Raw genomic sequence first — 22,291 nt, forward strand, 5'->3', positions numbered from 1 at the left:
GGAAACGCACTTGCTCCATAGAAATCAGCGTAGGCTAAAGCTATGCGGCTTTGATCAGATCCACGCTTCAGGCCCTAGCAAAGCAATGGGGGTGGCCCTGGCCATTCGAAACACAGTGGATTTCAGTGTCTGTGGTGTGATTAGGGATAAGGAAGGGAGGTACTTAATAGCGAGGAGGAGGTATCAGGAGGCTCAATACACAATTGCAGTGGTGTATGGACCCACTTTGGGTCAGGAACAATTCTTGCATCGAGTCCTGCAGGTGTTAGAGGATGAGGCATGGGGTCAGATCGTCCTTTTGGGCAACCTTAATATTGCATGGGATATGGGGAGGGACAGGGATCGTCAGCGGGCTTACGGGGGAGGAGCGGTGATGTCTGCGAGGACGAGGGACAGGATTGTACAGATGGGCCTGCGCGATGTCTGGAGGTAATGCAAGGGAGAGGAGGAAGGCTACACCTTCCTATCGGGGGTGCATGGATCGCAGTCCAGAATAGATTATATTTGGGTTTCGGCTGGCCTGGTGGGTAGTATCCGCGAGGTACAGACAGGGCCGTTGGGAATAGCGGACCATAGAACGGTCTCCATGGTACTAGACTTGGGCCGGAGGGCAAAGGGTCTGTGGGGGTGGAAATTTTCTGAGGCCGTAGTGAAGGACCCGGAGTTTAGGGGGGATATTGAGAAAAAGATCAAATTATTTTTCGATATTAATAGGAAGGAGGATACCGGGGAGGGAATTAGGTGGGATGCGTTTAAAGCTACTATTAGGGGGGAACTAATCGCAGCGGCGGCCCATCGGGTGAAATTATTGAAATCCCTAGAAACTCAGCTGGAAGCTGAGGTGGAAGTGGCGAGGCAGGCAGCGGGTGATATCCCCTCTCGGGCGGCAATGAGGAATTATAGAAGGGCGGTGGGTCATTTGGAACTCCTGCGCACTAAAAAAGCCGAGGGCGCCCTCCTGGCTGCGAGACAACATTTTTACATGAAAGCCAATAAGCCGGATGCTTTGTTAGCGCGTTTGTTAAGGGGTAGCAGGGCAAGGAATGCAATTTCAGCGCTGCAGTCAGAGTCGGGCGCTCGGATTACTAGGCAGGAGGGACTCCAGGAGGCTTTTGCAGAATTCTATGTGTCATTGTACACCTCCCAGGGCACTCAGAGTGCATCCCAGGAGGAGTTCCTAAGGAGGGTGGATCTGGGGGAACTTAGCAGGCGCACCGGGAAGTCCTCGATCAAGAAATCTCGGCTGAGGAAGTGCTAAGTGTAATTGGGGCCCTCCCGGTGCACAAGGCTCCCAGCCCTGACGGTTTTACCGCTGCATTTTATAAACTGTTTAGTTCACAGCTGGTTCCGCACTTGACGTCGCTGTTTAATTCTTTTAGACGGACAGGTAGGATTTCCCCTAGCATGGAGGAGGCGAAGGTCACCCTTCTTCTTAAACCAAATAAGAACCCGGAGGACAGATCCTCTTATCGCCCGATTGCGTTGATGAATGTCGACGCGAAATTATATACCAAGATTCTAGCGAGCCGTCTCGAGCCTGTCCTCCCGAGCTTGATCCACCCCGATCAAACGGGGTTTATTAGGGGTAGACAAACGTCGGACAACATCAGGCAAGTAGTTCACATAGTCGAAAAGGCCCAGAAGACGAACACTCCCGCGGTCTTGGTGGCATTGGATGCGGAAAAGGCTTTTGACCGCGTGGAGTGGTCTTTTCTGTTCCGAGTGATGGAGAGAATGGGCTTCGGGGGGGACTTTGTGAGGATGGTGCGAGCTAACTATCAGGACCCCAGCATAAGGGTGATGGTCAATGGGAGGGCCTCTAGGCGTATTATTCTGCGACGAGGAACGAAGCAAGGCTGTCCCCTCTCCCCAATACTCTACGCGATTTATTTGGAGCTTCTTCTCCAGGCAATCAGGGAGACTAGGGAGATTCGGGGCATTCCATTTGGGGGAGAACAGCAGAAGGTTGCGGCATTTGCGGACGATATGCTGTTGATGTTGACGGCCCCGGGGGAATCGCTTCCAGCGAGTGTGTCCTTGCTGGTAGCTTTTGGGGAGGCATCGGGGTTGAAGATTAACACTAATAAGTCAGAAGTGCTAAACCTGACACTGAGTGCTGTGGAACGGGATAGGCTAAAGGAGGTTTTGCAATTTAAATGGAGTCCGGGGGGGTCAGATATCTGGGGGTGAAAATTACAGCTAACTTAGCAGGGTGGTATGTGGCTAACTTTCCCCCACTCCTCAAAGCAGTAAAAAAGGACTATCAAAGGTGGAGGGATCTCAGGGTCTCTTGAGTTGACGGATAGCCGTGGTGAAGATGGTCACGTTGCCAAGGCTTCTGTATATGTTCAGGCTGCCCCGCTTCCTGTTCCGGCTACTTTCTTTAGGGAGTTAGAATCGCTCACCAAGGGGTTTATCTGGGAGGGGAAAAGGGCTAGGGTGGCCTTTAAGCTCTTGATGGCGCCCAAAAACGAGGGGGGGCTAGCGTTGCCGAATTTTCAGTGGTACTACGAGGCTGCGCAGCTTCGTGTCATTAGGGAATGGCTGATGGGAGCTGGGAGTCCGTCGGATAAGCTCTGGGTGAGGATGGATAGGGCAGTTGCTGATAGCAGCCTAGCAGAAATTTTATGGCTTCCTAAACCGCTTAGGCCCCGGTATCTCTATGAGAGCGCTATTACTAGGCTTCTGGTTGACACCTGGGACAGACTGGTGCACTCTGGGGGCTTGACTACTTTCCCATCACCCTTCACCCCTATCTTTGGGAATGGGGACTTTACACCGGGCTTGGAGAGGGGGGCTTTTCTGCGGTGGCAGGAGGGGGGTTGCAGGAAACTGGCAGACATGTTCCGAGGGGGGGCAGTGTTGTCCTTTCAAGATTGTAAGAAGGAATTCTCCATTCAGGAAAGTGAGCGATTGCGGTACGCGCAAATTCGGCACTGGGTGATGCAACCAGAGGTTAGAAAGGCGGCCACCCGGGACACAGCGGCTTTTGAGAGGTTCCTCCTTACTAATGATGGATCAAAGGCCTGATTTCTAAAATTTATAAGATTTTGGGAAGGGTTTCTGCGGGCAATCGGTGGTCCTTTATGAGGGAGTGGGAATGGGTGGTGGGGAGAGAGATTGGCTCTTCGGAATGGGAGGATGTATGGAGAAAGATTCCCAAGTTGGTTAAGGCTTCCCAATTACAAGAAATTAGATAAAGGTAAGCCGGCCCTCCTGCTCCTCCTAGACCTTTCAGCGGCTTTTGATTTAGTCGATCATGCCATTCTCACGAACCACCTAACTCAGGCCGCTCATTTCTCCAAACAAGCCACAAATTGGATTACCTCTTTCCTCAAAGGTAGAGTGATGAAAGTGTTCTCCAATATAGCCAACGCAGAGCCTACCACCATCAGGTATGGAGTCCCTCAGGGTTCATGTACAGCTCCCACTCTCTATAATCTTTTCACCAAACCGCTCTTTGACAAATTGGACGCACTTGGGATCACATACACCAACTACGCTGACGATACCCAAGTACTCCTCCCGCTCACAGGACACTACCTCCAGGACGCAACCACCCTCCAGAATATATACGCCACCATCCAAGCATGGATGGCCACGAATGGCCTATGTCTTAACGGTGACAAGACCGAAATTCTCATCCTTGGCCAAAAATCCACTCTCAAGAATCTCGACCCTCTCTACACAAACCTCTGCATAGACAATTGTGTCATCCCAGTTCTACCTTCTGTAAAAACACTAGGAGTCCACATTGACGCATCACTATCCATGGACAAGCAAGTCAACTCCATTGTCTCTGCCTCCGCTCTGAGCACTAAGCTCATTAATGCCATTAAACCATTCCTAACCAAAGATAATTGCTTATCTATTGCAAGAGCCACCATAGGAGCCAAGATAGATTATTGTAATGCACTACTGGCTGGTACTTCCATCACTAATCTCAATAAACTCCAAACAACACAAAATAATGCACTAAGAGCAGCCCTCAATATACCCAAACGGGACCACATCGCGCAAGCCAGAAAGGCAGCACACTGGCTACCTGTCAAAGAGCGCATCACATTCAAAATACTTACCACTGCACATAAATGTATTCACCTATCTGCACCTTCCTACCTGTCTGACACTCTAGTCAGATCGCACTCCACTAGACCAACCAGACAATGCCACACCAACCAGCTTAGGGTCCCACGCATCAAACGAGCCAGAGCAGGTGGAATAAGCTTCCCTTACATTGCACCGAAGCTATGGAACGCACTACCTAGCACACTCAGAGCAGAAACATCTCTCATTGCCTTCCGAAAAAAACTGAAAACCACCTTGTTCAACTAGCTCGTCGTACAACATCATCTCCTCTTCCTTTCCTATCTTCTCCTTACTACTCTCTTGTAACTAAGTAATGACTTCTTTGTATGTATAACAAGTCATCTCTGTAACTAGCGCCACGATGCCCTATGGGCTGTATGTGCGCTTAACAAATGCGAATAAATAAATAAATAAATAAGATGTATCCCGAGGTCTCGGAGAGGTGCTGGAGGGGGTGCGGCATGGTGGTCTTGCCCGAAAATAGCACCTTTCTGGGGGGAATTACGGAAAGCGCAGGATTTGGTCTTTGGCCCGGGCGATGATAGACCTCCAATACATATCCTTTTAGGCTTCCGGGCAAAAGAAAATCTGGGCGAATCTAAAGGGGGGGAAAAAGCAAAGGTGATACTGGTGTTGTCGGCGATAATGGTAATAGCAAGGAAATGGAAGAGCCCGGAGATCCCTGGTTCCCAGGATTGGCTTCGAAAGCTGTGGGAAATAGTGACTCTGGAGTGGATGACTTATACCACTCTCAACAAGCTTCAGAGCTTTGCGGCGGACTGGGGCGGGCTGTTGGAATTCCTTAAAGATGACTTTAGGGTGATTTGGTGCCCGCAGCGCCTGAGACTGTTGGATTTGCAATAACTGGGATACGTTTTCTCTTACTGTTTAAAGAAATGGTGATTGGTGCAGTGGAAGCTCGTTGTCTGGGGGGCGGGAGGTGGGTGGGTGGGATTTGCGGTGGAAGGGGGAGGGGTAGGGAGGGTGGGGTGTTTGGTTATGTGGTTTTATTGTTTGGTTTTTGTTTCTACGAGTTGTACAATTTTATTCAAAACTTGATAAATAAAGTTTTCAAAAAAAAAAAAAACATCCATGACCCAAAGAAATGTAGGAAACTACTGCAGAATAAGCTTGGAAAAGCCTCCCTTGCTCCATCCAGCTCTAACTTAGGGATAGTTTCCAAAAATCTCATGTGATTCCGCTAAGCTCTGCAGCACATACAACTATCAGACACTGCTTATTTCAGGAATGTAGACCCTGCTATACCTTTTGAGTGAAGTCGTTATTGCATTCCTCTTTAAACCTTATCCCCAACCTTTTCCATTACCCTTCGCAGACCCCATTGTCCCACCTTTCTTGGTGCTTTGGTGAACCAGAAGGCGTCATCGGGCTAGGTATTGACATGTTTAAGATTGTTAATTTAAAATTAAAACGCCTATCTTGCTCTACCGCTAAGTGGGACGTTCCCTGCCTAATGAGCCTAAACTAATGGTGCTCAAAAGAAAACAGTCATTAGTCCAAATCTTAACGTCTTTCTAGCCCTAGCACTTAGTAAAACCTAACAGAAAGAAGCAGGCCGGAGCAATAGCCTCTGTCTGTGTCTTCTGCCTGGCCCAATCACTTGGGTCTCTTGTCCATAGGATTCCCAGGTTCATCAATGTCGCAAAACACTCTGTGGGTTCCGTAGATCAAATCTCTAAAATTCTCTCTCCAGGAAGAAAAGGTTTTCCTAGTACAAGTTGTGAGGGTGTGGAAGGAGGAAACTGACACACAGGAGCTGTGCTTTTGGCCAAAGACTTTTATTGTGTACCAAAGGAAAGAAATAAACCTTTCTAACCCTGACTCTAAGAGGGGTTTTCCTGCCTCAAATAAAATTAAGGAAATGTCTGAATGTCTGTAACTAAAATGTCCACCTCCTGTGTCAAAATCCTACTTCTGACCCTCACACTTATAACAAAACTAAAATGGATTCTTCTCTTCAGGGTCCAGAAGAATAACCCTTTTCTTCTGGACAGTATGGTTTGCAAAGTAGGGGGAATATCTCCCTTCTTCAGCCTTTTCTTAGGCTTCTTTTTTCGGTCTACTATGGTTGGGGGGGATGTGCCCTTCCCCAGGCCTTTCTCAGGCTTTTCTTGCCAAGTGAATTTGGTTGGGGGAATATCTCCCTTGCCCAGGCCTTTCTCAGGCTTTTCTTGATAGTTCACTAAGGTTGGGGAATGTTCCCCTTCCCGAGGTCTTTCTTAGGCTTCACTTGGCAGTTGCGGGACAGCCCTGGTATACTCTACTACCAGGGGCTGTCTTTCGCATGTGTGGGTTGCAGACCCCTTCTTATGCTTCTCCTATAAGGGTCCCAGAACCCCTCGTATTGGTTTCTTAAATGCAGGTTGTTCACTGGACAGCCCTGGTATATATTCTTGCCAGGGGCGGTCTTTCTCAAATGTGGGACACAAGCTCCTTCTTGTACCTCCTCTTGATTGTTCACTAGGCTGCACTGGTGTATTCTCCTGACAGGGCCGGCCTTTCTCAAATGTGGATCCCAAACCCCTTCTTAGGTTTCTCAAATGCAGGCCCCAGACCCCCTTATATTGACTTCTTATCTGTGGGCCCCAGCCCCTGTTATTCAGGCTTCTTAAATGCGGGTCCCAGACTCCTTCGTTTTTGTTTTCTTAAATGCGGGTCCTAGACCCTCTTGTATTGCTTCTCAAGTGTGGGTCCCAGACCCCTTCAGATCGGCTTCTTAAATGCATTTCCCAGACCCCTTTGTTTTGGTGTCATAAATTCAGGTCCCAGACCCTTTTGTATTGCTTCTCAAGTGTGTGTCCCAGACCCCTTTTATAATAGTTTCCTAAGTGCACCAGATGCCTCTGGGCAGTTCTTGGACCTTCTCTCAGGGCTCCCGGTCCATTGCCTACATCTCGAGTCTCAGTTCATCTTCATGCACCTCTTCTCAGCTGTTTTTGTTCTCGCACTGGGTTCCGCGGCTCTGCCACTCTCTTGTGGATCTATGCAGCACGTACCTGCTCGCTGGTGTCGTGCAGCGCTCTCCAGTGCCCGGGTCCTCATCCTTGCTCATTCTCGGCATGTCACACTTTGGCAAAGCAGGTAGGGACTCCGGTGCTCTCCCCGTTTCATCCCGGTCATCAGTTACAGGCTCAGCTCTTTGTGGTGCGGGCAAGGACGTTCGCTCGCAGTGCTTCCGATGAGGGACTGACAACACTGCTAGTCCCTCTTCCATCTTTAAGCTGCTTGTGACTGGACAGCCAGACCGTTCACTCTGGTTTTCTGAGGGGTTGTTTAGGACTCTGTGTATCTTCTTAGTCACAGTACTTTGAGGGGATGACTCAGTAGAGTCAGCCCTACTCTTCCTCGTCCCAGTAGCACTATCACTGCTATAACAGAGATACATAGAGGAACATATAGGATGAGGGGAAGGCAAAGAAGATGAGGAAAGAAAGGTGGGTGAATGAGTGTGGTACTGCGTTGGCTCCTGCTGTCTTTCCCATTTCGTAGAGGGGGGAATACCTCCCCATGAGATCCACCCGCTGGGTACCACCACCAGGGGGTCTTTGGGGTAGCGGCCTCACACCCCTGGCCTCCTGGTAAGGGTCTCCCTCTCGGGAAGCAGGGACGACATCATGAGATTAGTCACAAAGTCCACCAATTTAGACTTTGTTCTGTACAATGTTCTTGTTTTATCAAAACACAGTTCACAACCTCTCCTAGTTTGTAGGTCAAACCTTAATTCCATATGGTCCCTTCTTTCCGGGAAGAAAGGTTTTCTTAATCCAATACCGCCATTTCTTACTTGGTGCTTGACAAGATTCTTATATGATACTTAATGATTGAAAGCCTCCGGGTTCTCTGTTTATCCAGTTCGGATATTCTCTCTGTTTCTCTGGGCTTTCAAAAGCACAATGGCTATCTGGTAGGTTTGTTTGTTCTCTTTGGGATTGTCTAGTTTCCTTAACCTTTGGAGTTCTTCCAGCTTTGAAAGTTAAAGTCTCTCAGTTTCTCAGGGCTCTCTGAAGCCCTGTTGCCCTCTGATAGGCTTACTTTCTCTATACTCGGTGTCACTTCCCTTCTGTTGCTTGTCTCGGGGGCAAATTCACTTCTCGTACAGAGGTTGTGGGCCCGGGCTCCCCTTTGCCATCTGGTCTCAGCGTCGGTTAGTGGGCCCCAGGTCTACTATGACTTCCTTGTGGTTGAGCCACCAGATGAGATGGTTGCTATCCCATTACCGCCTCTTTCCCAACCTTGGCTTCACGGTCGATTAGGACGCCAGTATTCTGGCATGGCTCTGCCGCTTGTGATGAACATCAGGAATTCATCCCTGCTCCCCAAGGGGGATCCCTCTGGTGAGTCTAGGGAGGTGAGCCCGCTCCACAACACCCTCCCCAGGGGTCGAGGGACAAGGGCTACCGTTCCTATGAGGAACTCCCTATTAAATATCCCAATAATACATCTTCTATGGGAACATGTATGAAGAAGAAACTAATATGTGCTGCTGTTACCCAGCGACTGTGAACATTTCTTTAAAGGAAAAATCCCACTCAACTGAGACGAGGAGGATGATATTCAGAGGAGGAGAGGAACCATACGAGAGAGAAGGAAGAAGATCTGGAAGTACACTGGGGAAGTCCCAAAGCTATGTCAAGCAAGAGGAGACTGGCAAAGAAAAAAAGCCAGCGAGGTACAAAACGGGAAAAATGCCTGATGCACAGAGAAAGGGCTGGGCATGTGGCGTTATGTGACCAGAAGGGAACATGAAACAGATTTAGACGAGTTGCGTCTTCTCTGGAGGAAAGCTAGAGCAGTGAAGATGGACGCGTAGCATCCTGGGAGGTAGTAACAAAGAAGGTTGTGGCATGACCACAAAAGACTTGTGGTGGACCAGGAGTCCAATAATCAACACCGAAACCACTTATGAAGCGAAGACATGGAATCTAGTGGTATTAGAAGTACTGTGTGACCCTCCTAGACAACGGCACAAGAGAAGAGAGATTGCAGCAACACACATCACAACTATTACACAAAGAGGGGACCCGCAAACAATCCTTCTCTTATCATGCACCCACCCTCTGGGACTCGATCTAGTATCAACTCTGAAAGCCACCAACTGTCCAATTTCGCAAATCTCTCAAAACCTTGCTGTTTTAACAGAACCTGACCATGGACTAATCCCAGTAGACGGACAGAATGCAACTCTCAGTACTATGCCACTGTTAAAAGATGCCAGCCCAGACGCTGGCTACCCAAACTTTGTCCAGTGCTCTGCTGCTCTAGAGTTAGGTCAGCACTTTAAGCAATAAAATAAATCACTGTAACTTCTCCACTTCAGAGCCAGATGAGCAATGCATTGTGGGTATGCAGATTAGCTCAAATGCCAAGCCTTTGCTCCAGGAAAATGTGTTTGTCTATAGGGCAATGCTTTTGAATACACAGTGTTTTTCAACCCAAGACAGACCGCTATCTAACTGCATACATGTTTCACTCTTAGGGATTATCAATGCAGTATGGTCTTAATCCTGGATTCTAAATTATATGCTTCATGGATTAAATATACCTGCGAAGAACTATATGGATGTGGTCAATTTGGAAATGTCTGTGGCCCTGTGTTGGATCCCGTGGCAGTAGATGAAGCTCCACCGCAATAATGCTAGATGCCGAGTAGTTTGGTAATATTGACGCCTCGCCTTGTCTGAAAGGTGGCAGATTGTGACCCTTCTAGGGCTTAGCAGGTGGAAAGGAAGGGGAGGTTTAGGGAGGAGGCGATAAGAAAGAGAAACTATGACCAAAATTGGAGCAGTAAAACAAATGGGAGGAGTGGCAGGGGATATGGTTGTGGAAGTGATTTGTCATTTCTATAGTGCCTTTTCCCATTGGTGTGGCCTCCAAGTGCTGTAGGCGAACTCTCTCTGGGGACCATAGTCCAAGGTATGGGAAAGTTGGTCAGCGGAGTTTAGAATGCGTGTGTGCATTTTAGCCAATGCGAAGTTGGCTAGGGGTGGCCAGGTCCCTAATAGCTACCCATATCGTGCTTTGAAGTTTGAGAGTGTGAGAGCTTGTAGACTCATTGTGTGTCCTGCTAGACTGAATTATTGTTGTGGGGAATAGCTGCATTCAAATGGCAGAGGTTTTGTGCAATGTGTAGTTGGGAATTGTTTATGGTTGCAGATGTGTGTGGGTGAGTGGCCTTGCCTTCGGCTATCTTCCATATGCACGGCGTGTGATGCATACCCGTCTGCTCTGGCTTGCTTCTTGGTTTCGTAGATATGGCATGGGCTCTCGCCTGTGTTCTGCGAGAGCTTGTGATGCTCAAGTATGCCCGTGTTCATCAGCTCTCGACTACGATGCTGTTGCAAGGTCCTGCCTTCCTGCTTGTACAGTGATGACAAACAGGGGAGCAACTGGGCAGGAACAAGACCGAGCTTCTCTCTGGCAAAATCTGTCCTAACAGACTGCCATTCCGTGTAGATTGAAGGCCCAAACCCCCCAGGTTGAGGACGCTCTCTGCCCGGGACTGCTGTAAGACTCATGTACGTCATGTCTCAGTGTGTGCAGCTCAGCGGCGCATGTCTTCACAGCCTGCGTCTGAAAGTCGTCCTTTGCTCAACAGCCCAAACTGAAACAATGAAACCATCCAAAGCTGTACATATGTCTCGTGCTTTGCAGAAATGTAACTGTCAGGGTGAATATTCTGACAGAGGAAATGAGCACCATACCCAGTGTACATTGCATGCTCACTCAAACGGAATGCACGTTTGAATTACTAGTGCATAAATTGGTGGTCATTCTTAAGTTCCCCAAAAATTCACTTTGTTTTTATTCACGGTACGGACAACATTCAACACTTTGCACCGCCCCTCATTCCTGCTCACACCACTGACAATCCGGCTCCAATCCTGCTGACACTTCTGACAATCCACCCCCCCACCTCCCCTTGTGCGTGAAAGGGTTTGGGGGATGGGAGTGAGGTGGGGGGTATCCCCCAGTACACTTTGTCAATTTCCATCACTGATGACAAGGCGCTAAACTGAAGGGCGCTACAATGCTCAGGTATGCCCCTCTGCACAAGTAGGTATGTGTGTGTCTCATTTGTGATAAGTTATTGGTAAGCATGAGTATAGTGCAAAAGATGGAACACAAAAATGTGCTCTTTGGTAGAAGTTGCACCTGTGCCAGTACTTTATATTTGAGACTGCTGCGTGACAACTATCCCAGGTCAGAAGGAGTGATGGCAATCAGGGTGGGGTGAGAGTGAAGGTCCCTTGGGCTCCCAAATCCAATATTGGTAATTGCATCAATTCTTAAAAATGTGGCCCATAGCGGCATCTGGCTTGCCATCATTGCAGCCAGCCCACCAAAACATGTTTTAGAGTGCTTTGCCTTGATCAAAAGGATATTTGTAAGCATCTAGAAACACTTGTGTACAGGTGCGTTAATAATGACTTATCATATACCATATCTTCTGAATGATGGCTCTCCCATTGCACGTCTCACATCGTTTCCAGCACAGCATTACATGGATCTGTTCCGAGAGGGGGCAGAGGGGCACAGGTTTCCATACAGGATCCTTTGCCTCTAGAACAGACAAGCTTGCTCAGGAAAATGGCCAACTCCAGACAATTCAGTACAGATCTTGGGGGTCAGGCATGCAATCTCCAGCATCAGAAAATGGGATCCTGGTCTAGGGGGTGCCATGTAGCTGCACTGGCTGCCGATGCCAGTCTGGATCTGCTTCAAAAGAGGTCTGTATACAATCAAGACCCTGTCCACTCAGCCAGCACTCTGTGGAGCGGAAAATGTGTTCCTGTCTGGGGGTCAGCACAATTCCAGAAGCTGTTTGAAAAGGTTACCCTTAAGTTGTGTTGATGTACCCATTTATTGAAATTCCATTTAAGAGGAAAAGAAATCACACGCTTTGTGTTTGGTTCACACAGTGTTGATTTTTATACATGTTCAATGCCCTTTACCGATGACACGTGTTTCGACTTATAAAACGTCTTTTTCAAATCAGGGCTACAAGTCAAATAAAACCCAAAATATTCAATCAGTCATTTTGACAAAAGTGTTACATGATTGATTGCAATTGTTATAATCATTGCCAAATTGTAACGTGAGTAGCAAAACAAAATTATCAAAAATACATTTTTCAAAACAAAAACAAAATTCAACTGTTGTTTGTGTATAGGTGTCAGATACTACCCTATTAAGAACTCCCCGTCTTACACTTGCTGAAGAAGGGTAGACTTGTTTAACTGAGGGGGTGGGGGGAAATCAACCCACTTAATTTCACATGTATGCTCGGTCGAGCTGATTTACCCAGTGGATCACTGCACAATGCCCAATGTATCACCACTCCAGGACTATGGGTATGAGTAAGCCTACTGTAACCAGTACAGCCCATTTGAGCCAAGAATGATCTGGTCAAAGGGGCCTGTTTGAAAGTGGATCCTGTGCAAATGTAGTCAGACCTCCATGGCGTAATATGTATGCAGGGTTACCGGACCCCTACCAGCAGTACATTGAAAATGCCTGGCTCATCTCGCCCATGTTCACTCTGCCTTATAGAACTGTGTAATGGCTTGCCTTCCTTACCCGAAGCCCCCACAAACACAAACTCTGCCTCATCTATCATTTGCATCTGATCCTTTACATATCTTTCCAATTTCTTCCCCAGGTGATCGAGAAGCGATACTTTTCTCGAGACTCTAATCAGGTGAGTGTTGTATTCAGTGTGGAATTTGTATTTGGAGTTGTGATGGTCATTACACACATTTTGTATCCTGTTGCAATTTATTTTGAGTTGCTGAGATCTCTTCAGTAGCTTGGCTCATTTCGTTGAAAGATGGGGTGTATTTCATTTTAGAGAATCCTTTCTGTGTCCGCCATGCTGATGATTGCTGCATTGGGAAAGAGGGTGCTGCGTGTGGATGCTGCAGCATGCACTCCAATATTTGGCAGTTGCAAAGATAAGAGTTTAGTCATGCTAAAATGCAAAAGTCTGCAACTCCCCTTTGCCGAGGACCAGAAATGTACATAAAATATGACTATACTTGTGGATCTCAGAAAAGAGCCGCTCCCCGCCCTACAAGGAGGACCACTCGGAGGTGTATTATACTGTCCATGCATGAACACATTTAGAGATTGCCAACACTTAAAGCAGCGCTATGAGGCTGTTACTCCAAGAGGACCACTCCAGCTCATACCATGGGAAGGATATTATGTTGCACAGTCACACATGTAATTGACTGGGGTAGGATAACCAGTTTACTACCCAGGTCTCAGGCCCTTATGTCCTACACATCCTGCTGTCTGAAGCTCCTGCTTAGCGTGATAAGGTGGTATGATGGAGAGCAAGGGCTAGCCTTAAGTTCCCTTTAGGCCACAGCTGAGAATGCACGCAATCACTCCATGGTTCGTTAAGGTGTTGGATGGTTTTGAGTTCTCAGCTTGGATGTCCTGATTGACTGTATTTCTATGCGACTGGGAGGAGTTGTCCACACAGTTGTGCAGTTGCAGCCCCTGTGCATGTATCCTATGGGTTTCTGGGCCTCTAAGTCTCTCTAGTGGCTGTCACATCTATTAGAAACCATAAGTGAATTTCAGGTATTGAAATGATCAGTTCATTCTGGCTATTCACAAGAACAATATGGTTTGCAGGGCTATCTCTCGTTTCTCATCTAAACTGTTATCTAGGTTCCATGTCAACCAATCCATTGAGCTTCTGACATTTTTCCTGAATCCACTTATGTCAGGGGACAGGGCTCAGTGTTCATTGGGCATCCGCAGGGTGGTCATATTGTATATTAAAAGAACTAGGAACCTGCATAAGAGAAGTCACACCTTTGTGCCTTTTGCCCGCAGGCCGAGAGGATAACCCAGTTACCAACGCCACTATGGTGTGCTTAATTATGCATTGTATACGAGAGTGTTACAAATGAGCACACACGCCCTTACTGCACGTTTCACAAACAGTAGAAGGGCCAGATTAGCTTTGATACCACTACTTTATATTGTTTTGCATTGTATTGTTATTGTCATTTATAGAGTGCCTTTACCATTATTCTAGTCTCCAAGCGTGTTAGTGGGAACGTCCTCAGTGGACCGAAGTCCAGATTGTTGGATATCACGGAGTAGGATTAGAATGCGGATGTGCATTTGGCCACGATAAAGCTTAGCTGGGTTGGCCAGGCTCCGGTAGAAACAACCCATGAAGATCAGGCAGGTGGGTGGGTGCTGAGAGAGGTCGGGAGATGGCGTGAGTGCCAGAGACTCGCTATGTGTCCAGCATGCCCAAATTTGTCATAGGTCTTCGCTGCATACTGATGTCAGAGTGTTGAGGCATAGTCTGATGCAAGTATGCTTAAAAACAGTGTGTCCAGCCAGCCAGAATGTTGTCTTAGTTCGTAGCTGCATTCTACTGCAAGTGGGTGGATAGCCGTGCCTGCGGTAGAATGTCCATCGAAGTGGTGCATTTATACATACCCAAAGCACAGATCGAGCTTAATCTTTGATGTCGCTGTGTCATCCGAAATTCTGTGTAAAAAAAAAAAAAAGATCAGCTACCCTCGTAGACTCTTCTAGGCATCCTGGGTGAGGGGTGTAAGGAAGGCATGGCATCAAAGTAAGACCGACACAAGTGATCACAGTTCAAGTGTTTTAATTAAAATGTAAAATGGGTGAGATAAACACCTAATCTAAACCTACATTTTCAGATGGGAGCAAGAGACGACCATCAAATAATAATAATACAGTCCTAGTAGAGTCTAGTCAAATAAAAAGGGCCTAAAAGAAATATTGCCAATCCTTACAGCTATGCTAGAATATAATGTGGGGAAATGGTTCACAAGAAAAGAAAGAAGTGTTCACAAAATGATAAGTCAGGATGTTATGGTTGGGGTCTCCCTTCCCCACTTTTTTAGCATGGGACAAGGTGGGACTCTTGAGCACAGCACCCTCCTGGGCTTCTCTGGCATGAACTTACAGTTCCTTTTCTCTATATCAGGGCCTTCTGTGCCCAAGTCTTTTCTCACGCAAAGTCTGTTGCTTCAGAGGGCCTGATATGCCAAAAACAACAAAACAAAAGTTCCTTCTGCTAATCTTCACGTCGGGTGATTACACTTCACCCTTGGATCCCCTCAGCCGGGTTCCGATCCTTCTTTCAGCCTCAACTTCCCAAAGCCCTTGCCAATTTAAACAGAGACTTCCGAAGGGCGATCTCGTCTCACTGGGTCACTCTGTTAGCCTATGGCAAGTGCAGGCTTCACAAAATCACAGTTCGCACGGCGTTCCCCGCATCCGGGCGCAATCGCCTGTTTCACAATTCCCTCAGTCGGTTTCACTATTTCACAATCGTCAAAACCTTTGCAACGTGTCAAAGACTTTCGATTTTACAATGCGTTTGGCTTGACCCTTGTATTACCACCTTGACACCTTACGCTGGCCTTCCCTATGGCCTCTTGGTACTTGTAGGTTCAATACTCTTTTAGCTCAACACATTTTGTTTGTTCAGGAGAGGGATACCAGCAAGAGACCTTCAAATGAGCGCCCATGTGGCGGCCGGACCACTCTATCTCTGGTACCAAGTTCGTTCACAACAAAGACTTCTGTCTATTTATCTTCTTAATGTTGCCACAGCAAACTTGAGCTTAACACAGTCCGGTCCACTATCAGGTTCTTCCGACTCACCGCTGTGCTGAACTCTTTGGCATTTCTTTTGCCGCTGGAGTTAAGGACGGTACCAAGATTGAATCGCGTCTCCCCGCCCTAGCTATCAGTACGCAAGGTTTCCATGTAACGCTGACATCAGTCACACCATTTGCCAGCTGCGATTCCCAGTCTTATGTTTCTTTTGTCAGAGGCTTTGCGGATCTGGGTTGAAAAGGGCAACTCCCTCCTTGATGTCCTTTCAGGTCTCGCTGTCTTTCCCTTCTGTTTGAACTGCTGTCCTGGAATAGCTGCTTCCTTGTTCGTTCAGCCTTGCTCAGGGTGTGCACTTGTGCTCTGCCTTTTATCCCTATGGGGAAGGGAAAGGGCAGTTGGGTGTGTGTTGTTGTCGGCAATTTACTGTCTCTTCCTTACCCTTGTGTTGGCACATCAGGTAAACAGCTCTGGTCCGTTGTCGCTCACGGTGTAAGAAAGTGTTTGTGTTGGAAAGGGGGGCGGGGGGCGCAGGTGGTAGAGTTTCTAAATATCCTATTGGGCAGGATGGGGAAAAGGTGTCATAAGGAATGGAATACCGCTTCTCACCCTTTGGTACCCCACTTCCTCACCCCTAAGACCCCCCATCCAGGTGATCCTCCCGCAATGGTCCACCCCCAGGAACTGGATCCAATAGCGATGGGTGTGTCCTGGCCACCTGGATGACAGATCCCAGGGAATAGCGGGTGAGACACCATCCGGTTTTTCCCAGGGGGCAATCCTCAAGTCTTCTTAGCGCAATAGACTGGCTATGCACACAAAAAAGTGAAGATTCACGGGTGGGTCAATTTATTTGAAAACATTTACATGTACTTGTGTCCTTTGGGTCTCGGAGAGGTATGTGTACAGGGTGGGTTGAGCCCTGGCAGCCTCTGTTCTTAAATATGTCTCCCGTAGTCTGAGGGCTGTGTTCACCGGGTGTATTTGTACCTTAATACACCATTTGTAAATTACCCAATAAATAAAATAAAATGGCAGCCTGTGTACTTGTACTTGTAAAGGGCTCTGTGGTCCTCTGTGAGGAGTGTGCACAGGATGGGTTGAGCATGACACGGCCACTCTTGTCCTTGGAAGTGGCTTCCATAGTTCTGAGTTGAACTGGGAGCATGCACAGCTTGAACTGGGCCATGGCAGCCCCTCTTCCCTTGGGGATGGAGTGCATAGCATGGGTTAGCCCACTGCAATCTCTCTTCTTGGAAATTCCTCCTGCACTTTTCTGAGGGGTGCATGCAGGGGATAGGTTGGGCCATGTCAGCCCCTGTCCCTTTAGAGGAAGCTCCTGTGGCTCTCGGAGAGGGTTTCAGGATGTATTGGACCATGGCCGACCCTATCCCCCTTTAGATGGGTCCTGTAGTTGTATGTTTGATGGTAATGTACATAGGTTGGATAGGGCCATGTCATTTCATGTACCTGTGCATGGTCCTTGCTCCTGGGATTGAGAGTGGCATGCTATGGACATGCACACTCCAGCTCAGCCACTGTTGTGGACTGTTTGTATGCAGTGTTTCTTCCCAAGCCTTCTCATTGAAAGGGCCAGTAGCGTTTTTGTTGAGCATGTATCTCTCCTCTGTCCAGTGGCAGAAAGCAAAACTCTTTTCAACAAGCTGCTTTTATCTGCCACTTGCATGCATGTATTAGAGGCGCTGTGTGTGTGTGTGTGTGTGTGTGTGTGTGTGTGTGTGGGTGTGTGTGTGTGGGTGTTGTGTGTGTTTTTTTCTTTCTTTTTTTCTTTGGGGTGTTTAGGGGGTTGGGGGGCTCTAATATCAAAACAGAAGGAGGGTGATTGACCAAGATCGACGAAAATGTGGTGGCGAAAATAGAATAGCCAAGTAAGGGTTGTTGTGACCACGTAGAACCGGAAAGCTATTTTGCTTATCCAATTGCACAGCTAGAGCGAATATCAAAATCAATGTGTTAATCAAACCCTTACAGAGCTTTTGAGGTGCTATAACATCCCCATGTAACACAGATTTCCTCCCAGTAATTGAAGAGCTTCACATTTGGTACAGCAGAGTATACTGTTTTTGAAGTATGTGTGCTTAACCAGAATCAGAGCTTCTTGGGGCTCGCGGACCTCAGCTGGATATTGTTCCTGTGAGATTTGCATGCTGGTATTTCCACCTGCATATTCAAGCACCTTTTCCAGGTGTGGTAACCTAGTACTCAACATGCGGAGGCTGCCCTCGCCACTGAAGTGTTGTCTCGGATTGTGTCTCAGTGTGGTACCAATGCGGAGTATATACACCGAATCATGCCATTCTGATCCATGTTGAGTGCCCTCAGATAGGAGTACCTTAAATGGCGCATGGGTACATTGTTTTATCAGTCGAAACTGGTGTACCCAATAGGAGCAATGAAGCTGATTGATGAAGGGGCATACAGAACATGGCATGGACAGTAATGCTGGCTGAAAAGAGCCTCTGGGTTTCTCCTGTGCCTAATAAGGGAAGTGAACCCTTCTTCAAGGGTTCAATTGGGGCATCAGGTATACTCCGTAGTGACCGTGAAGTGGGTCAAAGGGGACCTTGAAAGCTCCTCACCGAGGATTGTTTCAAAGTGTGCAGTCATAAATGGACTGATTCTGATGCCTTACTCGGGTGCCTTCTTGTTTGTGTTGCAGCCATAGTGCTCTTCAAAGAAACACTTGGGACTCATGAGTCTGCAGTGGAAAAGTCCCTTTCAGCTCTTGATTGCCCTCATTACCAAACTTAAAATACGTTCAGACTTCAGAAAATGTACAGCCCTTGTTCGGAATAGTGTAGACTCCAGAAGCAAAGTTAATCACCAGTCTTCCACAATTCCCTAGGTGCAGACCCAATGTTATCTCACTGGACTTCGGAAAGTCAATCATGGAGGTCACCATGTGACTTCTGGCTCTTTGACTCCATTGGAGGTGGAACATTTTAGGGCGTTTGAAATACCTTTTTAATCAAACTTTTTAATGATTTATCTGAATGTCTGGCCTCTCCGTTTAGATTCCAGAAGCAAATTTCATTACCAGCCGGCCAAAAACAATGTTATCTCATTGGTCTTCAGAGAGTACATACCTTGGTAGCTGAACAATTTAGGAAGTTTGAAAGTCCTTTCTAATCCAGCATTTTATGTATTTATCTGAAATCCTGCAGAGTCTGTTTCTTTTTTGGGTTCTGCAGTGCTCTCCGGCTATGTTAACAAGATTTGTTGCAAGACCCCATACATTGGTTTGCATCTAAGCAATTAGTTCAACAAAACTTGCAGACGCCCATTGGTTTCTTTGCATCAGCTGTTAGGTTATACAAAGAAGAGTATCTTCCATGTTTGTTACACAGGGAGGTGGAAAGGGAACACATGAGACTCCTATTTTAAAAGTGATGACTATGTTGTGTTGGGTTGTGTTGCGTGCAGGGCGGTTAGCGCACACAACACAAACTGAATCCTTCCATTTTCATGATTCCAACCAGCAGTCCCAGGAATCAGTTTCCCGGTCATTTCATGGCTGTTTCGGGTTGATGACATAGCTGCATATTCACACGGGGAGGGCTGCGGGGGGTTTAGCTCGCTGTTGTCTACAGTGCTTAAAACAACATCTGCTCTATATTTATGAAGATTGTAAAATTCTTGCCAAAGTTGTGTGTGTGTTTGTACGTTTGTGTCGAGGCTTTCTTGTTCTGTAGGATCCTGCTGGAATCTAGTTTAGAAATGTGAATTAATCTTCTCAGTGAGCCCTCGAGTTACCTAAGAAAACAAGATGAAAACTAAAAGCATCATAGGCGGGTGTCAGCAAAGCTACTGGCAGGTGCATTAATCTTGTGGTTCTGGCTCTATTCTCGCTGATGAAGGTTGCTGGTCTTGTCTGTGCTGTGTGGCTCAAGCGATTGTATCATCATCGTTCATTCTGAATCCTCTCTTCCGGTTTTCAGATCCCAGGCTTCCCCGACAGGAAGAGACTCGGCAGTACAATGGCCAAGACCTTTCATTATGATTAGAATTCAGCAAACTCCTCCACACCCCTGCGCTCCGTGGCATATGGGATGGCCCGCTCACCACAAGAGCTTGTGCGGCAGGTGGATCATTAAGCACGTAGGATTGCTCCCTTTGAGTCAAATGGATGCTCTAAAAGGCAGTACCAGCACTGTGCCATCATCTGTCCACGCTCCATGAGTGCCGGAGAGCTGCGAGCCAGGCAGCTAAAGCCTACGAGAGGAAAGAGGAACCTATCGCAAGGACGATGCCCAGCGACAAACTCTGCATCCAACCTGCAGGCTGCTCTGAAAGCCATAGGTTCTCTGAAATCATGGCATTCACGTCTCCACTCTTCTGACCTCAATGATACCAAAATGTTCCCTTTCGCCTTCTGATGATTTTATTGTTCCTTACAGCTTAAAGAATGTCTAAATCTATTAGCCTCCATCCTTGCAGCGCTGCATTCGTTTTTATACAGAGCATAATAACATCACATTCCATATTGTTTTCTGGGTCCATTTCTTCCCCTATATTCTTGTTCAGTTCTGTTGAGCTAGGGTGAAAGGAGTAATGAAGTTCTAATTGTGTGTAGACGGATTGATGTTTGTGACACCGTTCCAGCAGATAGGCCATTTTATGTGGAGGCTGACCAGACATCGGTAAACTTTAAGGGCTGTTTTTCAAGCCAGGGGAACACCTCCAGAGCAATTAGCCGAAGCCCTTCCCTTGGGCTCACCCACTATCATCTCCTGGTATGGCAGTAAGTAGCCCCCTCTTTAGCCACTGCCCTCCATAGTTCAGCTTTTGAAACTGCACCAGGAAGCTCAGCCTTTGCTGAAACCAGTTACTTTCAGTTATATGTATAAAGGCAATATAGGGTCTCCTCTTACTGGCATCATAAAATGGGGGTTGGGAGGAATTGGGCATTGCCATGAGGAAGGCGCCTTGCTCTGTTTTCAACCAGGATTTGCTGAGTGACTGACGGTAATAATCAAAACTAGCCGATTCCTTTTAATTGAAATTATTGTTCGGATCATGATCTGTGATTTTTCTGTGGGTGTTATTCTGATTAGGTAACACACTATTTGATAGGGACATCAGATGTCTACTTTTTTCTTGTGTAAATAAAGTATTTGTAGATATCTTTGTTGTGTTTGTATTTGATTCCTGTCTTTCTTGTGGAAGTCCTGGGAGCGTGTGAAGGCTGCTGAAGGTCCAAGGATAACCCAGTATCTCACACCCAGGGTTCAGCAAGAGCTACTGGTTCTCATTGTCCAGCCCGTGATGGACTGTTAGTACCACCAACAACAACAAGAAGAGTTGAAAATAATGGACTTGCACGTAATGATGTGAGATTTAGCCCGCCTTCTCGGCAGGGCCTTCATAAAACAGGTACGGGGTATACCCTTAGGTCTGATTTGGACAGAGAAGGCTGCTGTGCAGAACCTGGTGGGTGGTTCACAGGTAAATTCTACATCCAAGGGACATCGCGGAAGGCACCACAAATGCTTGAATAGAGGTAAAGAGCATGGATAGAGTTCTGGGTGTTCCGGAAGCTGGGTTCATCCCATAGGGCCGTTTTTACATACCTGTAGCTCTCCATGGAACTCTGGAGATTCTGGGCAGATATGCAGTGAGCTATGTAAGGGTGTGGAAGTAGGAAACTTACACAAAAGGGACATCGTTTTGGCCAGAGACTTTTATTTTCCAAAGAAAGCAATGAAAAACCCTTATCTTGCACTATTCCGAAGAGGGTTTCTCTCCAATAATGTATACTAAGGATGTGTCAGAATGTCCGGAAGCAAAGTCTACTGTCCTGTGGCAAACCTATTTCCAACAAAATAAAAGAGGTGATGGCTGGAAGGTTTAGAATTAATCTTAACCTTTGGGAATATTCACGCGCGAGCAGCGCATCCTCACCCTTCTTGCTGGTCATTGCCAGGATTACCCACATTGGCGGCTGCTCCTCTATCCGTACCAGCGCCTGGAGGCGCGCACTGCAGGACTTCGTCCAAGGCAGCAGCTTCATTGTGTTTCTTGCACAGCAGCTCCAATGTCAGTTTCCATGGAGATGGTCAAGCTGCCAAGGGCCTCGCCTGTGCACGGCAGCATCCAGCATGTCAGCTCTATTATCTGTTGCCATGGTTCCCACCACGCTGCGATAGCCTCGCTTGTGCTCAGCTACAAGTACGAAGGTGAACGCAGCCTTGACAACTACATGTCTCAACGCTCCCCAGTTCTCCCATAGCTCTGGCCTCGTTATGCGCTTTGCTGCCTGTCAGGTTGCCTTACCTGCTATTGCCTGCACCTCTCCTCACTCTGTTCCCCTTGGCTTCTCCTTTGCCTTGTTGGGAGTTCTTGTCCTTATTTTCTACTCCTGGACGCTCATTCTGTTCTCTGATCCCCTTCTTTAATGATGGTTCCTGGCTCCTTTGCATACAATCAAAGGGCATTTTGTGAACATATGCATAACCACAGATCTTCATATGTGACAAATGTGTGAGTGACAAAAGGGTTAATACTTCTATTACTAGTTCATAATGCACACTGGTCTTGG

At 47.3% G+C, this 22,291-nt stretch overlaps 1 protein-coding gene across 3 annotated transcripts in view; it reads left to right on the forward strand.

The window, feature by feature from the left end:
- The window catches only part of RABL3 (RAB, member of RAS oncogene family like 3), a 171,632-nt gene extending 150,756 nt beyond the window's left edge, over positions 1–20,876 (forward strand). For all 3 annotated transcript variants that reach the window (XM_069635837.1, XM_069635840.1, XM_069635838.1), the window contains 2 exons: positions 12,770–12,808; positions 19,692–20,876. In XM_069635837.1, coding sequence (XP_069491938.1) covers positions 12,770–12,808; positions 19,692–19,757 — 105 coding nt within the window. In that variant the 3' untranslated portion in view covers positions 19,758–20,876. The remainder of the gene's footprint in view (positions 1–12,769; positions 12,809–19,691) is intronic.
- The last annotated feature ends 1,415 nt before the right edge of the window (positions 20,877–22,291 follow it).

The sequence above is a fragment of the Ambystoma mexicanum genome, chromosome 7p (genome assembly GCF_040938575.1).
Source record: "Ambystoma mexicanum isolate Mex_15411 chromosome 7p, UKY_AmexF1_1, whole genome shotgun sequence".
Taxonomy (NCBI): Eukaryota; Metazoa; Chordata; class Amphibia; order Caudata; family Ambystomatidae; genus Ambystoma; species Ambystoma mexicanum.